Source organism: Gossypium hirsutum, chromosome A09 (assembly GCF_007990345.1).
Source record: "Gossypium hirsutum isolate 1008001.06 chromosome A09, Gossypium_hirsutum_v2.1, whole genome shotgun sequence".
NCBI lineage: Eukaryota > Viridiplantae > Streptophyta > Magnoliopsida > Malvales > Malvaceae > Gossypium > Gossypium hirsutum.
Window position 1 is genome coordinate 59,290,217 of NC_053432.1, and position 25,379 is coordinate 59,315,595.

General features: G+C 28.5%; 1 protein-coding gene across 2 annotated transcripts; it reads left to right on the plus strand.

Moving 5' to 3' along the window:
• The first annotated feature begins 21,602 nt into the window (after positions 1-21,602).
• LOC107891814 (pentatricopeptide repeat-containing protein At1g61870, mitochondrial) lies at positions 21,603-23,866 on the plus strand. 2 transcript variants are annotated; one of them, XM_016816735.2, is made up of 2 exons: positions 21,603-22,920; positions 23,371-23,866. In XM_016816735.2, exon 1 carries the CDS (start codon positions 21,719-21,721, stop codon positions 22,913-22,915), a length of 1,197 nt encoding a protein of 398 aa, XP_016672224.2. In that variant the 5' UTR covers positions 21,603-21,718; the 3' UTR covers positions 22,916-22,920; positions 23,371-23,866. The 2 variants fall into 2 exon arrangements, with proteins under 2 accessions (XP_016672224.2, XP_016672223.2); XM_016816734.2 differs by lacking the exon at positions 23,371-23,866 and adding an exon at positions 23,017-23,224.
• The last annotated feature ends 1,513 nt before the right edge of the window (positions 23,867-25,379 follow it).

Here is a 25,379-nt window from a genome sequence, read left to right on the forward strand (position 1 = left end):
CTTAGATTTATTTCTCACCTAAAATCACACCCATAACCTGCACTTGAATCACACATCAAAAACCAACCATTTCAAGCATTCAAATCAAGCAAATTCCATCATTCATCATGACATATCATTTTATGCATACATGTCTTCAATCTTATATTAGTTCAAACTATGTGTTAAACATGATTTTGATCAACTATTTAACATATATGTAGCCTCCATAGTTTGACATTACAATTATAATAAAACAAACCATTACTAGTCATTCCAATGGCTAGATTATAAACATCATTTACATTTACATGCCAAAATGGCCAATATATCCTATACATGTCATTGTAACAATAATTGTTTTACCATATTGTACCGAAATGGGCCGATGGATAGTGTGAGTGATCTCCGTCGAGCTTCCAACCCAATGAGCTTCTGATTTACTCTAAAACATGGAATATAACTAAGGAAACATAAAATGCTTAGTAAGTTCGTATAACATGGTACATAACTTACCATTCATTCTATTTTGAGGTAACTATGTAAGGCATAATCCATCAGTTTGACCTTAAGCCCTACACACATCCTCATTGCCCTTGTTAGTGATATATTCCATAATAATATCAAAACATATATGAACTCAACAGTAATCAAGTTTCCATGCACATATGCTTTCCACAACATGTATTCATTTAACATGTATAAATCATCTTTGTATATTACAAGTATAATTTCATAATAGTTCATCTCGAGTTCAGATTATTTCATGTCAGTACTTTGCTCAAATCATTCGAAATATCAAGGTCATACGAGTAGTAGTACACTCAAGGTGTACAAGTCTATAATTAAGAATGAACATTTAATCATCAAATAAAATCCATATACAAATATCATTATTTCATGTTTTCATATATCATTTTTCATGTATCATTATTTGCTTAAATTTCAGACGGATACGTATAACAACTCATTTCTTATCCATATCTTTTCATATCAAGATTTTTACCCGTTGAATTTATCTGAAATATCGATGGTTACACAAATAGTACACTCGAGGTGTACAAATCAGGATCCGTCAATTCATATTCAATGGTACCCATAAGGTACTATTTTAGATAGTACACTCTCGAGCAACATATGTATACAACAGGATTACCAGTCCAGGCTAAATCCTTTTTATGACATATGCTCTAAAGAGCTTGATCTGAATTACCCGTTTGGGCTAAATCCAATCCATAACATATGCTCGAGAGGACTTATCTCAGGATTACCCTTCCGGGCTAAATCCTCTCTGTAATAAGGTCAATAGGATTACTCGTCTGAGCTAAATCCCGTCAGCAACAAATATAGGACCTCATTTATTTCGGGAAATCACATATCCATCGATTTTCCATTTATTCAACCGGGATTTAAAAATTTTTTAGGCATTATCGGGCATGTGATTATTTCATACATCCATAACATTCATATAATTCAAGTAAACGCATTCCACATTCATTTCAAGCATATAAGTAACATTTTTATCATTTACCATTTATCGGGCACTTTCATTTATTGGGATATAACGAGTATGTAATCATTTCACATATTTATGGAATTTATACAATTCACAAACACAACATTAAATTCAAGCATAAAAACATATACAATTTAGTTACACGAACTTACCTCGACAAATGTTCGTGTACATAAATCTATTAATCCGACATTTTCCTCATTTCCTCGTTCTAGCTCCGAATTTGGTCTATCCGAATCTATACTAGTAAATTTAACATCAATTTGTCATATTTCATATTTAGGTGGACTCAATTTACGTCCTAGGTAAAATTACCATTTTTCCCTTAACTTTTTCATAAATTCCAATTTCGTCCCTAGGCTCGGAAAATGAAATTCATGAAATTTAACCCTCTTCCCAAGCCTAGTCAAAATTTATACACTTCATTTACAGTACATGCATTTCAAAATTTCAGAATTTTTCATGGGTTTTACCATTTTTTCATTTTAGTCCCTAAATCAAGTTTTCATCAAAAATCACTTTGTAAAAGTTGTTTATCTACCAACAACCTTTCATTTCTACCATAAATTATTAATTTTTAGCATATACATCCATGACTCATTTTCCATACTTTGTAAACTTCTCAAATTGATCCCCCAAATAGATAGATTAGATTATTCCGGTTTCAAAAATATAAAAATTACTAAAAACGGGCCTAGGAAACTTACCCAATTTGGCCATGAAAGTTTCTTCTCTCTTTCCTAGGGTTTCCATGTATTATTTTGGGGAAGAAGATGATAAAAATGATTTTTATTTCTATTTATTAATTTATCATCTTTTAATAATTTTGATTTCCAACTTAGTTTTTAGCCTTTTTCTAATTTTCCATGGATGAATCATCCAAAAATATCTACTAACTTTTTATTAATGGTGTAACAGCCCAGTTTTAGCTAAATCAGAATAGTGGTTTTGAAACTATGAACTCGAGGTCGTAAAATTATTTTAATATTATTTTATGTGTTTAAAGCATATGAATATGTATGTGTGAAAAATTCGTGAGCTAATTTTATCGTTTAATAGCTCAATTTGAGAAAAAAAGGACTTAATCGCGTAAAATGCAAAAGTGGCATGCTATAAGTTAAAAGTGTTTATTTACTATGGTTTGTTATTTATGAGGTCCTTATGATGTTATTAACCAATTGATAAAGTTAATGGACATATATGGACTTATATTAAGGCATTATAATGGTTTATGATTAAGGATAATTTTATAATTTAGTTAATAATACAATATTAAGTAATAAAAATTTTATATCATTTTTCTATGTTCATCATCATCAACCGAACATTCAAAAGGAAAAAGACATTGTTTTGTATCTAGGGTTCGATCACTTTGGGATTAAATTGGTAAGTGATTTTTAACCCATTTTTGATGATTTTTACGTTTTTGTGATCGTTGCTTTGAGTACTAGCTAGCCCGTACCCTAATTTTTGAATTTTTTGATGAATTTTTGAGTTTCCATTGACGAATGCTTGAGCTTTTGAATATTTTTGATGAATTCTGAAAGCTTGATATTAGATATTAAAGTTTTGTTAAATGATTTTTGACACAAATGTCAAATAGGGATTAAATTGAGAAAAGTGTAAATTGATGGGTTAAATTGTGAAATAAACAAAATTTTTGGGCTGCTAGGGACTTATATGAAATTTGGCTAAGCATGGGCTTCGTTAAATTTTGAGTAATTTGAGTTTATGTGAAAAATGACTAAATTGTAAAAATGTGGAACTTTAGCGGCTAAAGTGTAAAAATCCCCAAATATGTGTCTGTGGATGAAATTGAATAAATTTAGGAATAAAAGAGTTAATTTTGAATGTATATAAATCAAGAACGAAAGAAATCGGATTTAGATCGGGGGAAGTTAAAAGTTATCAAATAGTCGATCCAGTCCGTTTATTCCGACTACGAGGTAAGTTCATATGCAAATAAATGTATTTAAATTGAATTATATGTACTTACTTGCTATTGAATTGTTATAAATGTTGAACGAGTGCTTAAGAGCAAGAATCGACAGAGTTATGATATCCAAAAGTCTCATACGAACCCTAGGAATAGATTAGGATACGAATGTCATGACATTAGGTTATCAAGATGTGATTACATGTAAGACAATGTTTAGAACATTGGCGTTGCATTGAGATTACGTGTAAGACCATGTCTGGGACATTGGCATCGTATATTGATTCGAGTAAGACCCTATCTAGGACAGTGGCATCAATATGTGATAACATGTAAGACCATATCCAGGATATGGCATTGTACGAGTTATATGTGATTGCCGAGTATCCTTAACGATTCCGAACAGTTCAACGGGAAAAGACAAGTCGAGAAAAAATGTATTAATGAGTTAAACAACTGAGGTACGTATGAAGTTAATACGAGTATTGAAAAGTGAAGTAATTTATGAATTACATGAGAAAATGAATATGCATTCAAAGAGAAAGGTTTGTGTATATATATATGTTTACTTGTACTTGGCCTAGTAATAAAAATGTGGTGATTTATATGATAGCTTTATTTGTATATAGCTTATTAAGCTTTTAAAGCTTACTTTGTGTGTTCTTTCCATGTTTTATAGATTGTCGAAGCTAGGTTGGACTCGGGGATCGTCAGGAATACGTCATCGCACTATAGATCATCTCGTTGGTATTTTTGGAAGCTTTGTATATATATGGTATATGGCATGTATAGGCTAGTGTCATATTGATATGTTTTGAGTTGTGATTTTAGCCATGAGATTTGGCTTGTAAATGTTGGTGTGAATTTGGCCATTTAAGTTGGCTTAAGTTATGTGTTTGATAAGTTAATTATAGGATGTATATAATGCCTTATATGTTAGCTTATTTGGTGTGATTATGAGTTGGTTATTTTGATTAGTTGTTAATTGATGTGCTTATGCTTGAAAGCTAGCATATTATGGTTTGATTTGAGATGACCATATGGTATATTAAGTGATTTGAATTAGATGATAGGTTGATGAGTTAATGTATTTGGAAATAAGATAAATTGTGGTGACTATGGTACATTGTTTTGGTATGTTTTGAATATAGAATTGAGTGGTTGAATAGTTATGAATAGATGGTATGATATGAGCATGAATTGGCATGTTTTTGGTAGCTTAAAGATGTATTGAAATGGTGCCATTTTGGTTGCTATTTGTGCTTATGGTTAGGGTGGCAATTGGCTTTGCAAAAAGCCTATTTTTGTCCACACGGGTAGAGACACAGGCGTGTGTCTCAGCCGTATGCGACACACGGTTATGTTACAAGGCTGTGCGTCCCCTAGGGTACCCTTCAATTTAAAGTCAGTATACCCTACAGTTTTGACACAGCCTAGACACATGGGCGTGTCTACTGGCCGTGTGTGACACACGGGCTGGTACATGGGCGTGTGGTCGACCGTGTGACCTAAGTCAATAAGCCCCTTAGATTTCACACGGCCTGGCACATGGGCATGTCCTCGGCCGTGTAGTGCAAGTTAGTATGTATGCCCTGTTTTCACAAGGCTTGTGACACGGGCGTGTCTGGTAGCCGTGTGAGGCACACGGCCTGTTCACACAGGCGTGTGACCCTTATATCTTTGAAAATTTTCTATGTTTCTAAAAGTTTGTGAATGTTATCGGTTTAGTCTCAAACCACTTCTAAGCATGTTTTAAGGTCTTGTATGACCTTAGAAGGGACTATATGATTGTGATGAATAGATTTTGATTATGAATATATGAATGTATGTGAATATTGTGAGTTTTCTGGTAATGCCTCGTAACCCTATTCTGGTGTTGGATATGGGTTAGAGGTGTTACAAATGGTCTAATTACCATATAAGGACCTCTAGTTTTGAATTCCATAGCTATTTGATCCTTCTAGCTACTAGAAAGTGTAGGTGTAACAACTCGATTTCCAGTAGTGTCGAAGATTAAGGTTTTGAGATCTCGTTTTTGTAAATTGAGTCCATAAATATTAAATATTAAATATTAATATTTACATGTATAATATATTGCTATATTAAATTTTGGTCCAGTAATTTCACTAAATTAATAGTTAATTAAGGTTTAGTTTATAAAAAGGACTAAATTGTAAAATTTAATTGTTAGTTTCGTACATTAGGGACCAAATTGAATAAAATGCAAAATTGTTATGAAATTGAGGTAGGAATAGAAATTAGAGGGTCCCTAATGAGTATACGTTAAATTAGATTTTAATTCGAAGCTTTAGATTGAAAGTTATGCTTGTCCCGGATTTAGAGACTAAATTGAATAAATTTCTCTAAGAAGAAAATCAGGTTATGTACCGTTACTAAAACTTTAAACAAACTTCACTAGATATATAAAATCTTTGCGAGTAGCTTTTGACAACCTCATGTTGAAAATTACCCCTGACCTCTACCACAAATCTTGCATCAACACATTGTATCATGCAATAATGTATATGAATATTATTTACACTACTATCAAATCCTTTATCTATCTTTTCTTTTAAACTTTGGGTTTTGTTTATGTAACCTAAGCAAGAAGGGAGAAAGATAAGAAATGCAGGGAATATAGGATTTGAAGAATGGTGATGTGCTCACATTATAAAGTGTTGAGATCATTTTCCTTTAAGAGATTGACTTATTCTTGGTGATTGAAAACTATATATACATACATACTCCTAGATAGATGTCCTTTTCTTAATGTTTATGGGATAAGTCATATGGCCTTGTTGACATGTGTACTAGTGTATATCTCTTGAACCACATCACCTTACTGAACCCTTACAATCTGCATGGTAACAAGTCAATGGGCCTTACAAGAGGTGTATAAGGCGTGGCAAGGTCTTTGCCATTGATAAAGCAATGAACCATGGCGAGATGGACACTTCGGACAATCTCCACTAAAGCAAGACAAAATAGGGTAAAGGGTATAACAATAACCCCTAAATTGAATGGAAGATTATAAAGTGATGCTACTTAAAACTTAAGAGCTTTTTTGCTCCTCTCTCTCTCTTACTTTTTTGTGGGGTTTTGGAAAAGAGATTTTTTGCAGTATTGTGGTTATGTTGCCTGAAACTTGCATGTAAAGTACACTTGTTTAGAAATTTTTAATTTTTTCAGTATTGGGATTTTTTTTGCAGTATTGTGGTTTGCCTAAATTCTTATTTAAATTCAAATATATCCCTCAAATATTTTCAATTCATTCTCTAGCATATTTGAATTTAAATAAATTTTAAAAATTTTAGGGTTGTTTATATAAAAAAAAATCTCAAACTAAAACACCTACAACAACTGCCTTAAGAATGCCAAGGATTAGGTATAAATGTTATAGATATACTTCTCTATTGAACTTTCAGCTCTTTAGATCAAGCTCTCAACTTTCTATATACATATCTCTAACCTGAAATGTAAACTCCATTCCAGGGTCTCTAACTAAGAAATGAAATCACATACATTATATGGGTAGCTACTAGGAGTTGTTGACATTTATTATCCAATGAAGAAAGAGTGGTTGACACCATAGTGAACCTATTCCTTGAAAAAATAGATAGGAGGAATCTAGATGGACCAGTAACTTCCTAGGCCTGGATTTAAATTTTAGTGCTATATATATAATATAGTACAGTTGTTCACTTGATCTTAGACTGACACCACCTGCTTTTGTTGGAGCCTCAACCCTCTCATCAGATCACCATGTGAAAATAGCGGTTCTTCTTGGAAGGATTGGAATTTTTATAGATTTCCTAATCTTCCTTTTTTCGGTACAAGTGAAAATATAATTGTAGTTCATCATAAATGTTTAGTAATATAAAATAATTATTAAAAATGAAAATTAAACCCAAATCCAAAATTTCACTCAAAATAATTTAAAATTATTTAAATTTAAAATTAATTCCTACTTAAAATAATTTGAAAATCTTTACAATTTTAAAAAAGGGAGTAAGCTTCTTCTTCAAGTATTTAAATTTATTTAAATCTTGAAATTATAATTATTATTAAAAAAATTTATCAAAAATCACCTCAACTTAGAATATGATTAATCTCAAATTATAAAACAATGACAACTATTAATCTAATCCAAACTAAAATAGAAGTGGGGGGAAGGAATACCGAGTAGGGTTATTGATAAATAATTTGAGTCAGAAAGTTACAGTATCTGAAGAATCTTTCTTCGGCTTTAAATCTGATTACAATCTTGGGAAAAATGAGGTTAAAGGATCAGCATTATTATACCTAGATAAAGGCCCAAAAGAGAACGAAATTGCATGAACATGCAGTACTTAATTGAGTAAGCTAATTGACAGCAGGTTAGACAAATCTCTCTCTAAACCCTATATATGTTGTTCCATTTTCATCATGTTATTATACCTTAGATTCTTAATATATGAAATAACTATATAGTACTGTGGAAAATGTGACTGTTGTATATCTTCAATTATTGTCCGACACAATATTTATATTTCATCAGCAGCACTTCAAGTTTATTAATACCAGTTTGCAATAGTTTTTTCAGACCTCTTTTGTATAATAATAATAATAATAATAAAAGCAGTCTCTTCTTTCATAAAAATCATACACCAATCACTATATTTTACTACTCGGACAGCATCTCTTAAAAAAGAAAAAGAAAAGCATTTTTTCTTTCTTTCTTATGATTCCTAATCAGGATAATTGTTATATGCATAAAATAATATATTTGAATTATTTTAACTTGATAGAAACAAATTTCTAATATTATCGCATGTATGGATTTTTAATTTTTAATATTTATTTTTATTGCATCCTAAACGAGACATTCGTAAAATAATATACCAAATCATATTAATATGCTTGTATAAATAATATAGCAGAAGCCAGACTATTCTAGAGTTGATCATGAGTTGGGCGGCCCGGCCCGAAGGCCCGCCCGAAAAATGGGAGGATTTGGGTAAAAATATAGGCCCAAAAAATAGGTTTGGGCAAAAAAAGAGACCCGTTTAGAAAAAGGGCCGAGCCTCGGGTAAGAGTTTTTTGGCCAGGACCCGGCCCGACCTGGCCCGAATTATATATTAATATATTTTTTATTTTATTTTTAATCATTTTAAATTTTTAATATACCCATTTTTTATAATATTGTCAATTTGTGTATTGTTTTAAGAATTGTTTTAGTATAATTTTTATTTGTTTTAATATTTGTTTTTATGTTTTTAAATATATTTGATTTATTATATTTTTAAATTTTTTATTTAATAAAATAAGCAAAAAAAAAGTTAATATGGGTCGGGCCGGGCCGGGCTTGGAATTAATAATTTTATTTCGGGCCAGGCTTGGATAAATTTTTATGCCCATATTTCAGGCCGGACCAGGCCTAGACCTAATAGACCGGCTTAAAATTTTATCTGGGCCCAATCCAAATCCGACCCGGCCCATGATCACTTCTAGACTATTCCATATTTAGGTTGTTAAAGATTGATAAGTGAAGCTTATATTTTTATAGAGAGATGGCAACAGAATTGCTGGTTGCTTGGTTAAGGAAGTTCATCATCCTTGATAAACCTCCAACATATATGCAATGTTTATTGAAATCTAATGTTTAATCGACAAAATTTAAGACTTATTTTATTTTACTCTAAGATCTTTCTTCTACAGAAAAAAAACGTACCTTCCATAATTGCTTCTGCTCTAATGCTTTCCCCATAGTAATCATGCATTAATAAAAATATTAATAATAAACATGAATGATTTGACAAATTAATCAAAAATAGTTGTTCATGTCGGGTGATTGTTTTATGCCATTAGTGTCCCTCCATGAATTCAAAAAGGTGATAAAGTCACCAATTCCAATTCCAATTCCCAACTCAAGTAGCTGTCTCAATTCACTTTTACCCCTTCCGTAATGACAGTTAAATATATGATCTTTTTAGGCTTAGGTCATCTCTTCTACCACTTGCATGCTGTCATCAATAGTTTTGTATTAGTAAAATTCAAGAATAAAATATTTTCATTTTATCAAGTAGTGGAAAAGATTAAATTAAAGTATTCATTTTAAGAGAGGCAAACTATGAAATTATAGCATTTAATCAAGTTAGTCAATTAATGCATTTGTTATTATATTTTCCTACTTAGAAATAATAGCTACTTTTAATATTTATATCTTTTGTTAAATTAATTTTTATTTTTTATTTTAGTTAAATCGACACTTAATTTTTTTAAAAAAATTTAAATTTAAACTTTAACCTTTCAAAAAAATAAATTATAGTTTTTTTTATTTTATAAAAATATTGACTAAAATGTTAAATTTTTAAACATGACAATTTACACAATAATTCATGCCTATTTCATGCCTTTTTAAAAAAAAATTAATTAACTTTTTATATATTTTTTAAAATTTTTAATTAAATTAAATTAAAGTATTCATTTTAAGTGGGGCACCATTTATTCAAGGTAGTCAAGGTACTTTTGCCCTAACAATTAACGCATTTGTTGTTATATTCTTGTACTTAAAAATAATACGCATAATGAAAATTTTTATTTTTAATATTTACATCTTTTATTAAATTGATTTTTATTTTTATTTTAATTAAATTGACATCTAGCCTTTTAAAATGTGTTAAATATGAACTTCAACCTTTAAAAAAAATTCAAATTATTGTTTTTTTTATTATAAAAATACTTACTAAAATGTTAAATTTTTAAATATGGCAATCTGCATAATAATCCATGCGTACTTCATGCTAACTTTTTTTTAATTTTATGAACTTTATATATATATATTTAAAAATTTTAATTTATTTATTTATGTGACATATAAGATAAATAGTATCATGTCAACATAAAGTATACGTGGACTGTTATGTGGGTTTCCATACTAACATCATCAAAAAAAGTAATGTTCTAGTCAACATTTCCATTAAAAATAATATATTTAATACATCATATTATATAAACTTTGACAAGTTATTATTTACTAGATTTTATCACACCCATGATGTGGGTGAACGAAAATATTTTATATTAAAAAACGTACTAATAAATGATTATAAGTGGGATGGCAAGGGTTTTTTATATGGATTTGTTGGTCTTGTGTTCAATTTTCAACTGATTTTTTTTAGTTGTTTCATTGGAAAGTTATATAAATTTATGAAAATATTTTTATAATAATATTAATTACCCTTTAAAGTAATGGTATTTTAATAATTTCACAACTAAATTAGTATCGAATTGACTCGTGACACCAACTCAATTAATCAATAGATATCACATTTATTTATGTACTAGATTATAGTGTTGTGTGGCAAGTCCATTTCTCATCAGTGTAGGGTTTTCATATCGATCATGAAACAATGCACTGTGGCTAAATTTGGTTTGGCCTAATTACAAGATATAGCATGGTATATAGTATGATATAAAATGCAAAAGTGTGGGTAGGACCAAATCAGCGTCATGTTGTGCTTAAATTCAACTTTGCCATCTTTGAATTTTATCAATGCCTTTTGACTTAAAAGTATATATATTTGATAGTCCATATTTAGTTGCTCATATCTTCTTTTTGACAGACCCTCTTAATTGGCCTGTTTGATAAAGTTTTGATTTCAAAGCATCTGATACACCAAGTTTATGTACTTGCCCACTTTCTCTGGCTGAAAGAGATTTTTATTTCCAGAATGGTTAATTTACTTGATGGGTCCCTGTAATCCTTTATCTATAAAAGTGAACCTTTACTTTTGAAACAAATAGATAAAACTGTAAATGGCAATAAGATCGAATGTTAAAAATGTTGATTTGGTGTGTTTTAAAGTGACTTTTTTTATAATAATAATAATAAGCAAGCTACTGAGTCCTTGTTGCGTTTTAAAAAATATTGAATTTTGATTTTCTTTTCATGTTACTTTAAAATATGATAATAGTCATCTCCTTGCTTCAAATTAAATGTATAAAGATTAAATTGCTCGTTTTTATAATAGAGGGATTAATTTACTCAGGAAAAATTGGCGGTAATAATGACAAATAACATTAAAAATCTATGCTTCAATTGATTTAATATGTGCCATAAAATCGAAGAAAAGTAAAAAAAAAAAGATGGGTCAAATTCGATGAAAAATGGTTTAAACTAGATTTAAGTTTAAATAATTAATTTTGTTGTTAATAGTTTACAAATGAATGTTTATGTTATTATTTAAAGAAAATTATTGGATATATTGTCAATGGAGTTTTTAGACTTTTCAAGTAAGATTAGAGGTATAATAAAATATTTTTTTTAAAAAAACACATGTTTATTTTTTTTAAGTTGCTTGTGGAATAAATAAGATACATTGTGAGTGTAATAAATATTTACCCGTTATTTGTATTTTTCATTTTTATGAAATTTTAACATTTTTTACTATTAAATTAATTAAATAGAATATTGGTAGAAAATCTAACCAAGAAGGTAACGATATGTTGGTTCCATCTTTATTCTTTCCAATTAGCATATATAAAGCTTAACGAGTTGGGTTCCATTTGATTATTTGGCCCATGTAAATCAGCCCAAGTTATCATTCAGCCTTATTTATGCTCTCTATTATATAAATACATACATACACACAGGGATGAACCAGATCCATGAGGCCGATAAATAGAACCCAATGACTCCAACTCCTTTAATTTAACTTTTCAAATTGGACCGATGATCATACCCATAAATTAGACTCCTGAATTACATCAGTAAACTACGGCTCTTGAATTGGATTCATAAACAACTTGATTGCTCCATTTTTGACTAGATGAAGTTGTTTAATTACTTCTTGATATTAGAGGGTTTGATTGGAAATTTTCACCAAAACTAAACTATATATATATATTAAATCTCAAGCCTCAGCATAGTATAAGGGTTAAAACAAAATTTAACCATTATCTTATAATGTAAAAAATAAAACAAGGAAATTTAAGAAATAATAATCACGTATTTATCTCTAAAACTATTAGTACATTCAAATTACATATACTTATGTAATATTTTAATAAAAAATTAATAATATTAACTATTTTAACTAATTAATAACATTATAAAAATATAATCATCAAATAAAGTAAAATTCAAGGCTAATGGAAAGGTCAAAATTGAATTTTAACAACATTTCTCTAATGCGAAGAAGAAGAATGTAACCACGTGCCAATAGAAGGAAGGTCCTTGGGCCTTCCTTTTTTATATATATAGGTATATAGAGATTATTTCATCCACCTTATTAAAAAAGAAATAATATTTACAAAAATGACACTGATTTAAAAATATTTACTTAAATGATCTAAAATAAATAATAAAATTGGGTTATAGGAACTAGATGGCCAGCACCACTATTTTTTATTAAAAAAATAAATTTTTGAGATTTTGGACGTTAGATGACCGGCACTCATATTTTTTTTCAAAAATTTTTTTTGGAATACTGGCACACTGATGGCTGGCACCCCTTTATCTAGTTAAAAAAATTTATTTTTTGGAGTATGTGGTGCCAACCAGCAAATAGCCAAAGTCACTCAACAAAAAGGATGGAATTATTGCAACATTAACCCCTCCTTATTTTCTTATCTTTTTTATTTCCCAAATTGAGTGTGGAAAGTAAAGAGATACATATGAAAATACAGAAACTAGGAAGAGTTAAAATTATTTAAAATCTTACTAAGCTAGAGATGATATGTATAAGTGATGCTGTGGATTTATTCACATTATAAATTGATGAATATAGCTTCATGAGTATTGTCTAAACCACACGGCTTGGCCACATAGCCACGTGACCCCTGCAGTGTTGAAAAATTTTAAATATTTTTGAAAAAATTTTCGAGTTTTCGATTAAGTCCCAATATATATTTTGAGCCTCGGTGGCTCACATAAGGGATCGGTCATAAGCATACTATACCATTATAACCACAAGCTAGTGCAGTTGAACATAACTCTTTTCAATTAATCATATGATAAGTCATTTGATAAGATATTGCGTAACTTAAAACTTGCCACTCTCTCACGATCACAAGTATATTTTCATTTGAGCACTTGCCTTTTCAACACATCATATAAATAAACATATTACCATTTAACCAATTGCTTGGCACTTGTCTAAGCATCAACAGTAACACTTGTTAGCATACTTAAACATATTCATATAAATTCAACATAGATAAACTTATTTTCTCATCATATTACACTTGAATTTATTGCTCATCTCAACATACATAATTTTCTTGTAGCAACATTTCAAAGATAATCACATTTTTACATGTCATGATACCTATCATTCTTTTGTTGTTTCTTTATAAACATATATCATTCATTTCATTATATCAATATTTCACGCACCATCATTTCCATATATTTTAGGTATATATCTGTGATAATTCATTTCAAACTCATGTTATCTCATATCATAACTTTACCCATTGAATCATTTAAATATCAATGGTACACTTATTTTAGATCAATATCAATAATAACCATAAGTCTTCCAATACTGCTTTCATATGTCACTTACCAATCTTTGTCAAATTAGAGAACGTCTTGCGGATTTGAGTCCGTCGTTTGCTCAGTGCCACGATTCACAACTCAGTATGGAAACACCATACCTACGTTTTACACTTTGCCATGGATCAACCATGGTCTTATCCGTCAATTCATCACTGATCACTGAACACTTTGCTATGTTTGGCACACTATATCACTTTGCCATGATTGGCACACTTTATCACTTTTCCATAGTTCAACTGTGGACTTGCACTTCCACACTTTTCACTTGTCGCTGATCAGATAAGTGTAGCTAAAGCTACCACTTATCACTTTTCACTTGTAGCCGAAGCTACCACTATTCATTGATCAGGTAGCTGGAGCTACCACTTTTCACTAATCAGGTAGCCGAAGCTACTACTTTTCACTGATCAGGTAGCTGAAGCTACCACTTTTCACTGATCAGGTAGCCGAAGCTACCACTTTTCACTGATCAAGTAGCCGAAGCTTCCACTTTTCACATTGTACACACAAGGCGTACATTTCCTTTTCAAGTGTACACACAAAGTGTACGTTTCCTTTTTAAGTTGTATACACACAGTGTACATTTCCTTTTCCAGTTGTACCTTTTAGGTACATGTATCCTTTTCAAGTGTCACCCTTTCAGGTGAAATTCCTTTTTATAATGAGATCATAAGATTACTCCTTTCGGAATAACCTTTACTGCAACACATGCAATACCTCATTTATAAGGGTAATTACCTGTCCAATCAGAATTCAATATTCGAACGGATTCTTGTACCCTTTTTATCAATCACATATATCAGATGTTAACATTTTCATGCTACATATTCATGTCATTTACATATCACAATTCTCACAAGTCAATAATTAAATCAATACATTTTCATACTTAATTAAGTTATATGAGCTTCCCTGGCTAAATTATAGAAATATCAAGATTCAGGGGCATTTTGGTAATTTTACATTTTTTCAATTTTCACCTGATCTTGATCTAAATTAATAATTTCATCCAATTTATTAATTTAAACGCTAAAAAAATTCATTTTCTTCAATTTGGTCCTTTTTTGACATTTTTACAAAATTACCCCTAAAGTTTTACTCTTATTCAATTTAGTCCATGAACCTAAAACATGCAAATTAGCCATTTTTAAAGTAAACCCATACTAACTGAATATTCATATATTTTCCTCCTCCTCCTCTCCATTCCACATCCTTAATTTATACATAATTCCACTATTTGCTTATATGTTCACATCAAGCTGTCTACTTGAGTCATAGTCACTAAATTATTTATATCTTGAGCTAAAAAACTCAAAATTAAGATCCGCTAATCTTTCCTGAAACTAGACTTACATATATTTTTACCATAAAATTTTTAAAAGTTTTTGGTGTATCCAATAAGTACAGTTTATTCTTTAAAGTCACCTCTGTTCTGCTGTCTGACAATTCTGACCCTTCTTTACTAAAAATTAATTATCTCCTCGTACAGGATTTGAATGATGTCCCCGTTTGTTTATCTTGAAAATAGACTCATTCAGGATTCTAAAAATATCAATTTAAGCCCATAATTATTTTTATCCAATTTTTGATGATTTTACAAAGTCAGAACAAGGGAACCTAAAATCAATCTGACCTTGTCTAACTAAATTTGTTATATCTCACAATTTACTATTTCATTGCTTACACCATTTCTTCTATGAAAAACTAGACTTCTTCTATGAAAAACTAGACTCGGTAAAATTTAATTTCATTTTTTATTCAACTTCTAATTCAATTTACACAATTTTTGGTGATTTTTTAAAGTTAGACCACTGCTGCTGTCCAAAACTGTTTTAGTGCAAGATATTAATTACCATGTTTATAACACCCTTATTTTCTTTCTTTACACTATTTCTCATCACTTTCTCTTGTTTTCTCTTCACTAACATGTCAAGAACATAGGACCATATGTAAGGAAACTCTACATTAACATCAATCCTATGCTTTTTCAATAATATCAAACTTAAAAATATATTGATATTATGATGTTCTTACCTTGTTCTAGTCTTCATCTTGATTTTCTCTCTCCTCTAGCTTCTATTCCTTGAATCCAATTTGATATTCTAACTCCCCATAGTCTCCTTAACATTTTTCTCTCTTAGTAGCTATGGAAATTCTTTTGATTTCTAGGTGAAAATAGTAAATTTTTGGTGGAATGACTAAATTGTAAAGAAAAGAAAACTTTCTTTCTTTTCTTCTCTTCTAACATTTGCATGCATGGAAAGATGATGAGAATTCTTCATCTTTCCTTCCTTATATACTAAATAAATATTAATAAAATATTAATAAATATCTCATTAAAATATTAATAAAATAATATTTATCTAATTAATTAATTTAAAATATCATCAACATAATCATTGCATTCTAGAATTCTCTCTCTTACTAATTGACCATTCCCTTTCTGATCTTTTAGAATTCCATCCTTGAGTCATCACTTAATTTGGTAAAATTGTCATTTAGTCCCTCATAAATTTTCACCTATTCAATTTTGTCCTAATTCATCCATTTTTCTTAGTTTCTAGATCATTCCACCCTTAAAATATTTTCACTATTGGTCCTTCAAGATTTTCATATTTACACTTTAGCCCCTCAAATTTTGAGTATTTACTCTTGTGCAACAAGATTTTTCTCATCTTTACAATTTAGTCCTTTTTTGAATTAATATATCATAATATACTTCCCAAGGTTGACACAACTCAAAATTTTCCTTTTTGTCACTTTATTTTCTTATTTTACTATATCAAGGATAATATTTTACTGTAAAAATTTTCAGGGTATTACACTTACTTTAATAATTTTCTATCTTTTATAATAATTCAAATAAACATTGTTAAAATATTGTTTCTTTTATTTTAAAAAATAATGAGTAATATATTTATAAATTTAGAAATGTGTATTACAAGTTATTTTTAAAATAAAAGAAACAATAATTTAGCAATGTTTACTTGAATTATTATAAAAGATGAAAATCATTAAAGTAGGTTCTAATTTTATAAAAAAAATTAATTTAATTGTGCATATTAAATTTAAAATTTTAAATTTAATAATAATGTGAGTGATGCAATAATAATTAAAAAACATAATGAGTAGTTCAATTTTATTTTAAAATATAAAATATGTAATTAAACTTGGAAAATAAAAAAGATGGGAAAACAAGGAGGGGTTAATGTTGCAGCATTCCCATCCCTTTTGTTGGGTGACTTTGGCCATTTGTTGGCGAGCACCACACATCCCCAAAAAAATTTTTTTAATCAGATAGAAGAGTGCCAGCCATCAATGTGCCAGCACCAAAAAAAAATTTTGAAAAAAAATATATATGGGTGTCAGCCATCTAGTGTCCAAAATCCCAAAAATTATTATTTTTTAATAAAAAATAGTGGTGCAAACCATCTAGTTCTCATAACTTAATTTTACTGTTCATTTCAGGTCATTTGGGTGAATGTTTTTGAACCAAAATTATTTTTATAAATATTAAATTTTTTTGGGTTAGATGGATAAAATAGCCTATATAGATATGATTATTGTTTGAAATATCTTTTAAAGAATTATAGTTAAATCAGTGAATTAGAAAATTCATTTCAGATCAACTCAATTTAAATATAGGTTAATTCAAATTTTAAAACTTGCATGTTAATTTTATTTAAACTATTTTAATTTTGAGTCATATTTGGTTTAGGTCAATTTTGAATGCAAATTATTTTAATTTTGAGTCATATTTGATTTAGGTAAATTTGAACGCAAATTATTTAGGGTTTGAGTTGTTTTAGGTTTGTTCAATTCGCATTCAAATCATTTAGGTGTTCCAATTAGGTATTTTAGTCAGGTCATTTTTAATTATTTATTCGGATCAGTCTGAAGAATTATTTCTAATTTGAGTTGAATTGATTTTGAATTGATGTTAATGAAATCAATTTTGGAATTTGGATGAAATGTTTGATTATGATATATATAAAAATACACAAACATCACATATATCCAATCATGTGGATCTACTAATTATACAAATTATAGGATTACTATATCATTTGATACACGAGTTTGGTTTCAATATTCAATGTGATATCTAATTTTTTTTTATTCAATGTAGTATTTAAATTTGGATTTCGTTACACAAAATGATATTTGTGACAAAGGGTGTTAACTTTTTCATGCTATTCGATGTGGTTAATGTAATATTTAACTCATGGCAACGATGATGTCACAACATTGTTATCATTCAAAAATTAGAAAAAATAGTAAACTATCTAGTTGGTCACTCAATTTTTAAGGCACTTTTATTTTGATCACTTAAAAAAAATTCTTGCAATTTTATCACTGCCATTAGACAAATTTGTTATTTTAGTCACTCAATTATTAAATCCCCAACAACGACTAACTGGATGTCAGATCTTATTCACGCTTTCATTTTGGTCACAAAAAAATTCTTACAATTTTATCACTTCTGTTAAAGAAACTTATTATTTTACTGATGATTTTCAATTAAAATTTTCCATTTAACAATTGAGATTGAAAATTTCCATTTCCATTTCCATTACTAATTCAAGTTCATGTTACATCATGGAGATTCACAATCCTATTTTATACACTAAAATCAGAATACAAAATGCAAACATTATGACACATTTCCACATATCATAACCTAAATTTTACATAGATTGCAAATAAACAAATAAAATACCCAAATGAAGAACACCAAAACTAAACCCATTTTTTTTCCATCACTTCATTACCGAAATGAATAACAAGTAAATCAACAAACAAAAAACTTAATCCCCAAAATAAACCCAAATAATCTAATATGATGGGAAATATTCTAAGAAATGAAAAACACTCAAACTATATTTAGAATTTTTTTTATCACTTCATTATTCAAACCAAGAATCAACAAACTAACAAACAAGAACCTTAAACTCTAAACTCTAGATAAAGAACATTCAAACTAAACTCAGAGATGATGTGAGTTTAGTTTGGATTTAGAGTTTGATGGTTTTTGTTTGTTGGTTTGGGTAATAAGTGATTGGACAAAATTATGGCTTTAGTTTGGGTGTTGTTGGTTTAAGTATTTTGTTGGTTTATTTGCAATTTATGTAAAATTTGGGTTAATATTTATTAATGTTTTCATTTTGTTAACTGATTTGAGTATACGGATGGAGATTGGAAATCTTCACTAATGTAATATGAATAGGAGTTAATAATAGAAATGCAAATTTTGAATATCAATTGTTAATGGAAAATTAGAAGTCAAAATTGTCTACAATAAGTTTGTCTGATCAAATTGAAAGGATTTTTTTAGTAATCAAAATGAAAGCACGAAAATGAAGTGGCATATGGAGTTAGTAGTTGTTAGGATTTAATGTTCTTTTAGACGATCAAAGTGAACGTACTTTAAAAATTGGGTGACCAATTAAGTAATTTATATAATAATAAAAAAATCTAAAATCTAAAATATATATAAAAATTAAAAATATTTTTATAATGTTTCATAAACATTAAAAAAATCAATTTTTAATACTTTTCATATTTTTTTATAAAAAGTATAGTTTTTATAAAATAAAATTACAAAAATAAATTAAAAAAACAATTTATATAATTTTATATAAAAAAATTAAATCAAACTCATGAAAATGTTCATTGGGTAATAATTTTTTAGGTTTTTTACTAATATAATTTTAAAAAATAAAAAATACTGAAATGATATAGGAAAAAAAGTAATGACAAAAATGGTATGGACCAGGGTGGTGCCGCCTATGGTAGTGGGTGATCAACCTGGGTCCCACTGATTCTGTCATTTTTAAAAACGAAAAAAAAGGTTGTGTGGGTCCCAGAGGCCGCACCGGTTGTGCCTCTGGCATAGGCGACACCGGTTTTGCTATACTACATTAAAAAAATAAATATATCCAACTCAAATACAAATATTTTTATTATATTTTAAAATATTTAATAAGTAAAATATTTTGGTTTAAAATATAATATATTTAATATTTTCAGTTTTTTTATATAAAAAACACTAAAATAATACATTTGAAACATTATGTACTTAAATAATATAAAAAAATACGAAAATAGTATATTTTAAAAAATAAAATTCGAAAATATTAAAAATACAAACAAAAGGCCAAAATCAGTGTTATTTATTAAATTAATATAAAAAACACTAAATTAATACATGTGAAATATTATGTACTAAAATAATATAAAAAATAAAATATGAAAATAGTATATTTTAAAAAATAAAATCCGAAATTTTAAAAATACAAAGAAAGGGCCAAAATCAGGATTATTTACTAAATTAATATAAAAAACACTAAAATAATACATTTGAAATATTATGTACTAAAATAATATAAAAAATAAAATACGAAAATAGTATATTTTTAAAAATAAAATTCGAAAACTTTAAAAATATAAAGAAAGGGTCAAAATCAGGGTTATTTACTAAATTAATATAAAAAACACTAAAATAATACATTTGAAACATTATGTACTAAAATAATATAAAAAATAAAATACGAAAATAATATATTTTTAAAAATAAAATCCGGGAATTTTAAAAATACAAACAAAGGGACAAATTTAGGTTTATTTACTAAATTAATATAAAAAAACACTAATAATACATTTAAAACATTATGTACTAAAATAATATAAAAAATAAAATATGAAAATAGTATATTTTTAAAAATAAAATCCGAAAATTTTAAAAATACAAAGAAAAGGGTCAAAATCAGGGTTATTTACTAAATTAATATAAAAAAACACTAAAATAATACATTTGAAACATTATATACTAAAATAATAAAAAAAATAAAATATAAAAATAGTATATTTTTAAAAATAAGATCCGAAAATTTTAAAATAGGAAATTTTTTTATTTCCCAATGACTTTAATTAATTACATATTATAATATATTTTAAAATAATATTGAACAACTTATTATGTGTTTTTTAATTATTTTTGCATCACTGAAATTATTATTAAATAAAAATTAAATTAAATTAAAATATATTAAACTACATGCTGGGTGTATTAAATATATTATATTTTAAACTAAAATATTTTAAATTATAATAAAAATATTTGTATTTGAGTTGGATATATTTATTTTTTAACATAGTATAGCAAAACCGGTGTCGTCTATGCTAGAGGCACAACCGGTGTCACCTCTGGGACCCACACAACCCTTTTTTTTATTCTTTTTCGTTCTTAACTTTTTTTTTCTTTTTAACAGAAAATGACAGAATCAATGGGGTCCAGGGTGGTCATGCCATTGCCATAGGCGGCACCAACCTGATCCATACCATTTTCATCATTACTTTTTTTCCTTATACTATTTCAGTATTTTTTATTTTTTTAAATTATATTAGTAAAAAACTCTAAATTCTTTTATAAAAATAATTTAATTTTTTACATAAATAAATTTTTATAATTTTTTTGGATTTTTAATTTTTTAATGATTGATATTACAATGATATCAGGTTAAAAAAAATTTAACTTATCATTTTATGTAAAAAATTTTAAAAATATAAAAAAATTTAAGCAAATATTAAAATCAAACTAAGTATATTAATTCCATTGTCGGGTCCATTCCGGATCCTGTTTTGGGTACAGTAAAAGGATCCTCCTTTTTTCAGTGTACCATTCCAAATGACACTGATCTCCACCTAAAGCAAAACCCCTAAACCCTAAATTACCTCAAAAACAATGGCTTTGTTCTCCCGCATCCGTACTTCGGCAACCGCTGCATCTTTCCACCTCCGTCGCTTCTCCATCCTCTCTGCAGACTCACCCACTCCTCTCAGCGCTCACCAGAAAACACGCGCCGCCCTCTGCCTCCTAAAATCAGAGCAAAACCCCGACCGCATCCTCAATATCTGCCGCGCCGCCTCACTCACCCCGACTTTCCACCTCGACCGGATCGCTTTCTCCGTCGCAATCTCCAAACTCTCCGAAGGTAACCATTTCCAATCCATCGATACTTTCCTCCGTGAACTCAATTCACGTCCCGACTTGCAACACGAGCGTTTCGTTTCCCATTCTTTAATCCTCTACGGCCAAGCCAAGATGCTAAACCATGCCTTGACGACGTTTGACGAATTTTACAACAAGGGGTATTGCCGTTCGACGAAATCCCTAAATGCTTTGCTTGTGGCGGCTATTTTGGCGAAGGATTATAAAGAAGCGAAGAGAATTTTCGTGGAATTCCCTAAAAGGTATGGCATTGAACCCAATTTAGAGACTTACAATACTGCAATTAAAGCTTTGTGTGAGTCTGGGTCATCGTCCTCAGTGTATTCCATTTTGGTTGATATGAAAAGCAAAGGGATTAAACCAAATGCTACTACTTTTGGGACTTTGTTAGCTGGTTTTTATGCAGAGGAGAAATATGAAGATGTTGGGAAAGTGTTAAATTTGATGAAGGAACATGGGGTTTCTGTTGGGGTTAGTACTTACAATATAAGGATTCGGAGCTTGTGTATGTTGAAGAAATCTAATGAGGCAAAGGCTTTACTCGATGGGATGCTATCAAAAGGGATAATGCCGAATTCGGCTACATATAACCATTTGATTTATGGGTTTTGTAGGGAAGGGAATTTGGAGGAAGCTAAGAGGTTGTTTAAGAGTATGGTGAATAAAGGTTTGAAGCCTGATAGTCATTGTTATTTTACATTGGTGTATTTCTTGTGTCAAAGTGGGGACTTTGAGACTGCTTTGAGGTTTTGTAAAGAAAGTATGGAGAAAAATTGGGTTCCGAATTTTTCAACTATGAAAGCTCTCGTGAAAGGACTTGCTAGCATATCTAAAGTTGAGGAAGCAAAGGAACTTATAAAGAATGTTAAGGAGAAGTTCTCCAAAAATGCAGATGCATGGGATGAAATTGAAAAGGATTTGCCCCAGTAGAGAAGGTAAGCAGGGTATCCTATCTTAGAGTCTGTTATTAAAATTAATCAGTTACATTTTTGCATGGAAATGAAATAAGTAGGGCCTTTTTACTCATGCAGGATGAATTGTTTTCATTTTGTTTGCTGAATTATTGAAGAGCATATTTTATTTTACTAGGATTATTTTGGCAGTGGAACTATGCCCAACAATAACTTTTTTTCCTTCTTATGGAGACTTGTTTTATAAGTTATTTTAGATGTCCTGGGATCTTTACTGTAAACAGCTATCTCCATTTTTGAATGAAATCTGTTATGAAGTTGATGTTTATGATGGAAGTGCTGCTGATTTTGCTTTAATGCTGGATTAATTGATGAAACTTGACTTTGACAAGTAAGATTGATTGAGATATATTCTTGATTGGATGGTTTAGGCTATGAAACTTATTGAGCTAGTTCTCGAAAGTTACTTTGTAGGCAGCAATCTCTTTTTTTCTGGTACAATTTACGATATGGGGAGGGGATGACAATATCAGAGTTTGGGCCCTGCTCATTAGGGTGCTGGACTTGAGAAGACAATCTTATATCGACGTATTATGTGAATCGTGTTTATCCCATTAGGTTATTTTCAGGTAATTAATTAGGTTGATTTCTCCATCTTGCATTTTGCTTTTGTTGAATGTCTATTTTATTGTTTCGTTTTCCTTTTGAAAGTTAGGGAATTTAATGAAAACCAACTCTTTTTAAAGGTAAAACTACCATACAAGTCATTGTACTGTATATTGGATTGCATTTTTTTCTCTTTTATTGCAAAGCAAATTGGTTTATGTACCTTCCAGAAAGGAGGAAAATAGACTCTACATTGATGAGAGCTTTAACTACTATTTCCAAAAAAGTGTCTATAGTTGAAGCCTTATTTTGGCGCTTTATATGCAAGGTATAATAACAATTTAGTTCTCAATTTTTGCACTCCTTTTCAATTTGGTCTATAGTCAATTATTTGGAGCAAATTGTGTTTCAATTAGGGGTGTGCAAAAAAATTCTAAACCGAAAAAACCTAACCAAAATAATCTCTTTTCTTTTTTCAGTTTTTTGGTTTAATCGGTTTTCATGGTCAGTTTAATTGGTTTATTTGGTCGGTTTTTGGTTTTGACATTTTAAACTGAATAAATCGATTAAGGTCATAAGCTATTACTCATTTACATACCCAAATTCAAATACTCATTAAAACTTAACGCTCTTAAAAGCCCAAACCTAATAAAATTTAAAAGCCAATTCACAATAATATTTAAAACTTAAATTGATAATTTAATTTTTTATGATGTTCATTTTATTTTTTTATCAATTAATATATTAAAAAAAAACTCAAATTGATATACACCTGTTAAGAACAATAGCAAACTTCAGAATTGTATGTTGGCCATGTAAGAAAATAAATATATTTTGAGTTGATTAAAAATTGTTTGATTTAAATTTTAATGTTTTTATAATGATTTTAAAATAAAAATGAAAAATGAAAAATTTAAATGAAAAAAATTATACGTACTTCAATTAGATTTTTTTTTTCAACTTAAAAAAGATTTTAAAAATTGAATTGGAAATTTTTGGTTTAATTTATTCAATTTGACTCCTGAGTTTATATGGATACTTCAAGTTATTTGAATTTTGATATAAAAAAGCTGAATCAACTGAATGTACACTCTTAAATTCAAATTTTTTTAGTCGAATTAGACAAAATTTCATTAAAAACATGATGGCAAAGGTGGAGACTAAAGGTGTGCTTAACATCGAGTTTAAAATGTATTTTTCAAATCTATTTTCAAGATTGCAGTAATGTTAAATCGATAGTTTTTAAAATTAAATAAATTGTTTTAAAATAGACTTTTCAAGTCAAAAAAAAAAAATTGAAAATTTAATGTAAGTTTTTTAGCTTTTCAAAAAAACAGTTTGAGTGTAAAATATTATATATATTCCTTTTATATTAACTATAAATTATAAATATGATTTGTATATTAAAATTAAATTTTACTAAAATTTTATATTTAAATTTTATATTTCATTTAGATATTTTATTATATTTGTATTATGATTTAAGTTAAATATTTAATAATAATAATAAAGACTTTGAAAATTAAGGATATTTTCATTTGAGTCTATTATTTAATTTACAACATCAATGGTTATATGTGATTCTAATATTTAAAATTAACTCAGTTTTAATTAATATTTTTTTTATGAATTGCAATAATAAGGTAAAGCTGAAATAACCAATACTACTAACGCAACCAATTAATATTTAGGACCGAATGTTATTTTTAATTCTCATTTATAATTTAAAGTATCTTATGTAATATTTATATTGGGTATATAATTATGTTTAACTAAAATTTATTTCAAATATATAATATATGATTTTGTAATAATTATTTTTAATATTTAAAATATATTTTATATATTCAAATTAAATTTTATAAACAATTCATATT

Excerpts from the sequence above, each read along its gene's own strand:
- LOC107891814 (XM_016816735.2), top strand. The coding sequence starts at position 21,719 with ATGGCTTTGTTCTCCCGCATCCGTACTTCGGCAACCGCTGCATCTTTC.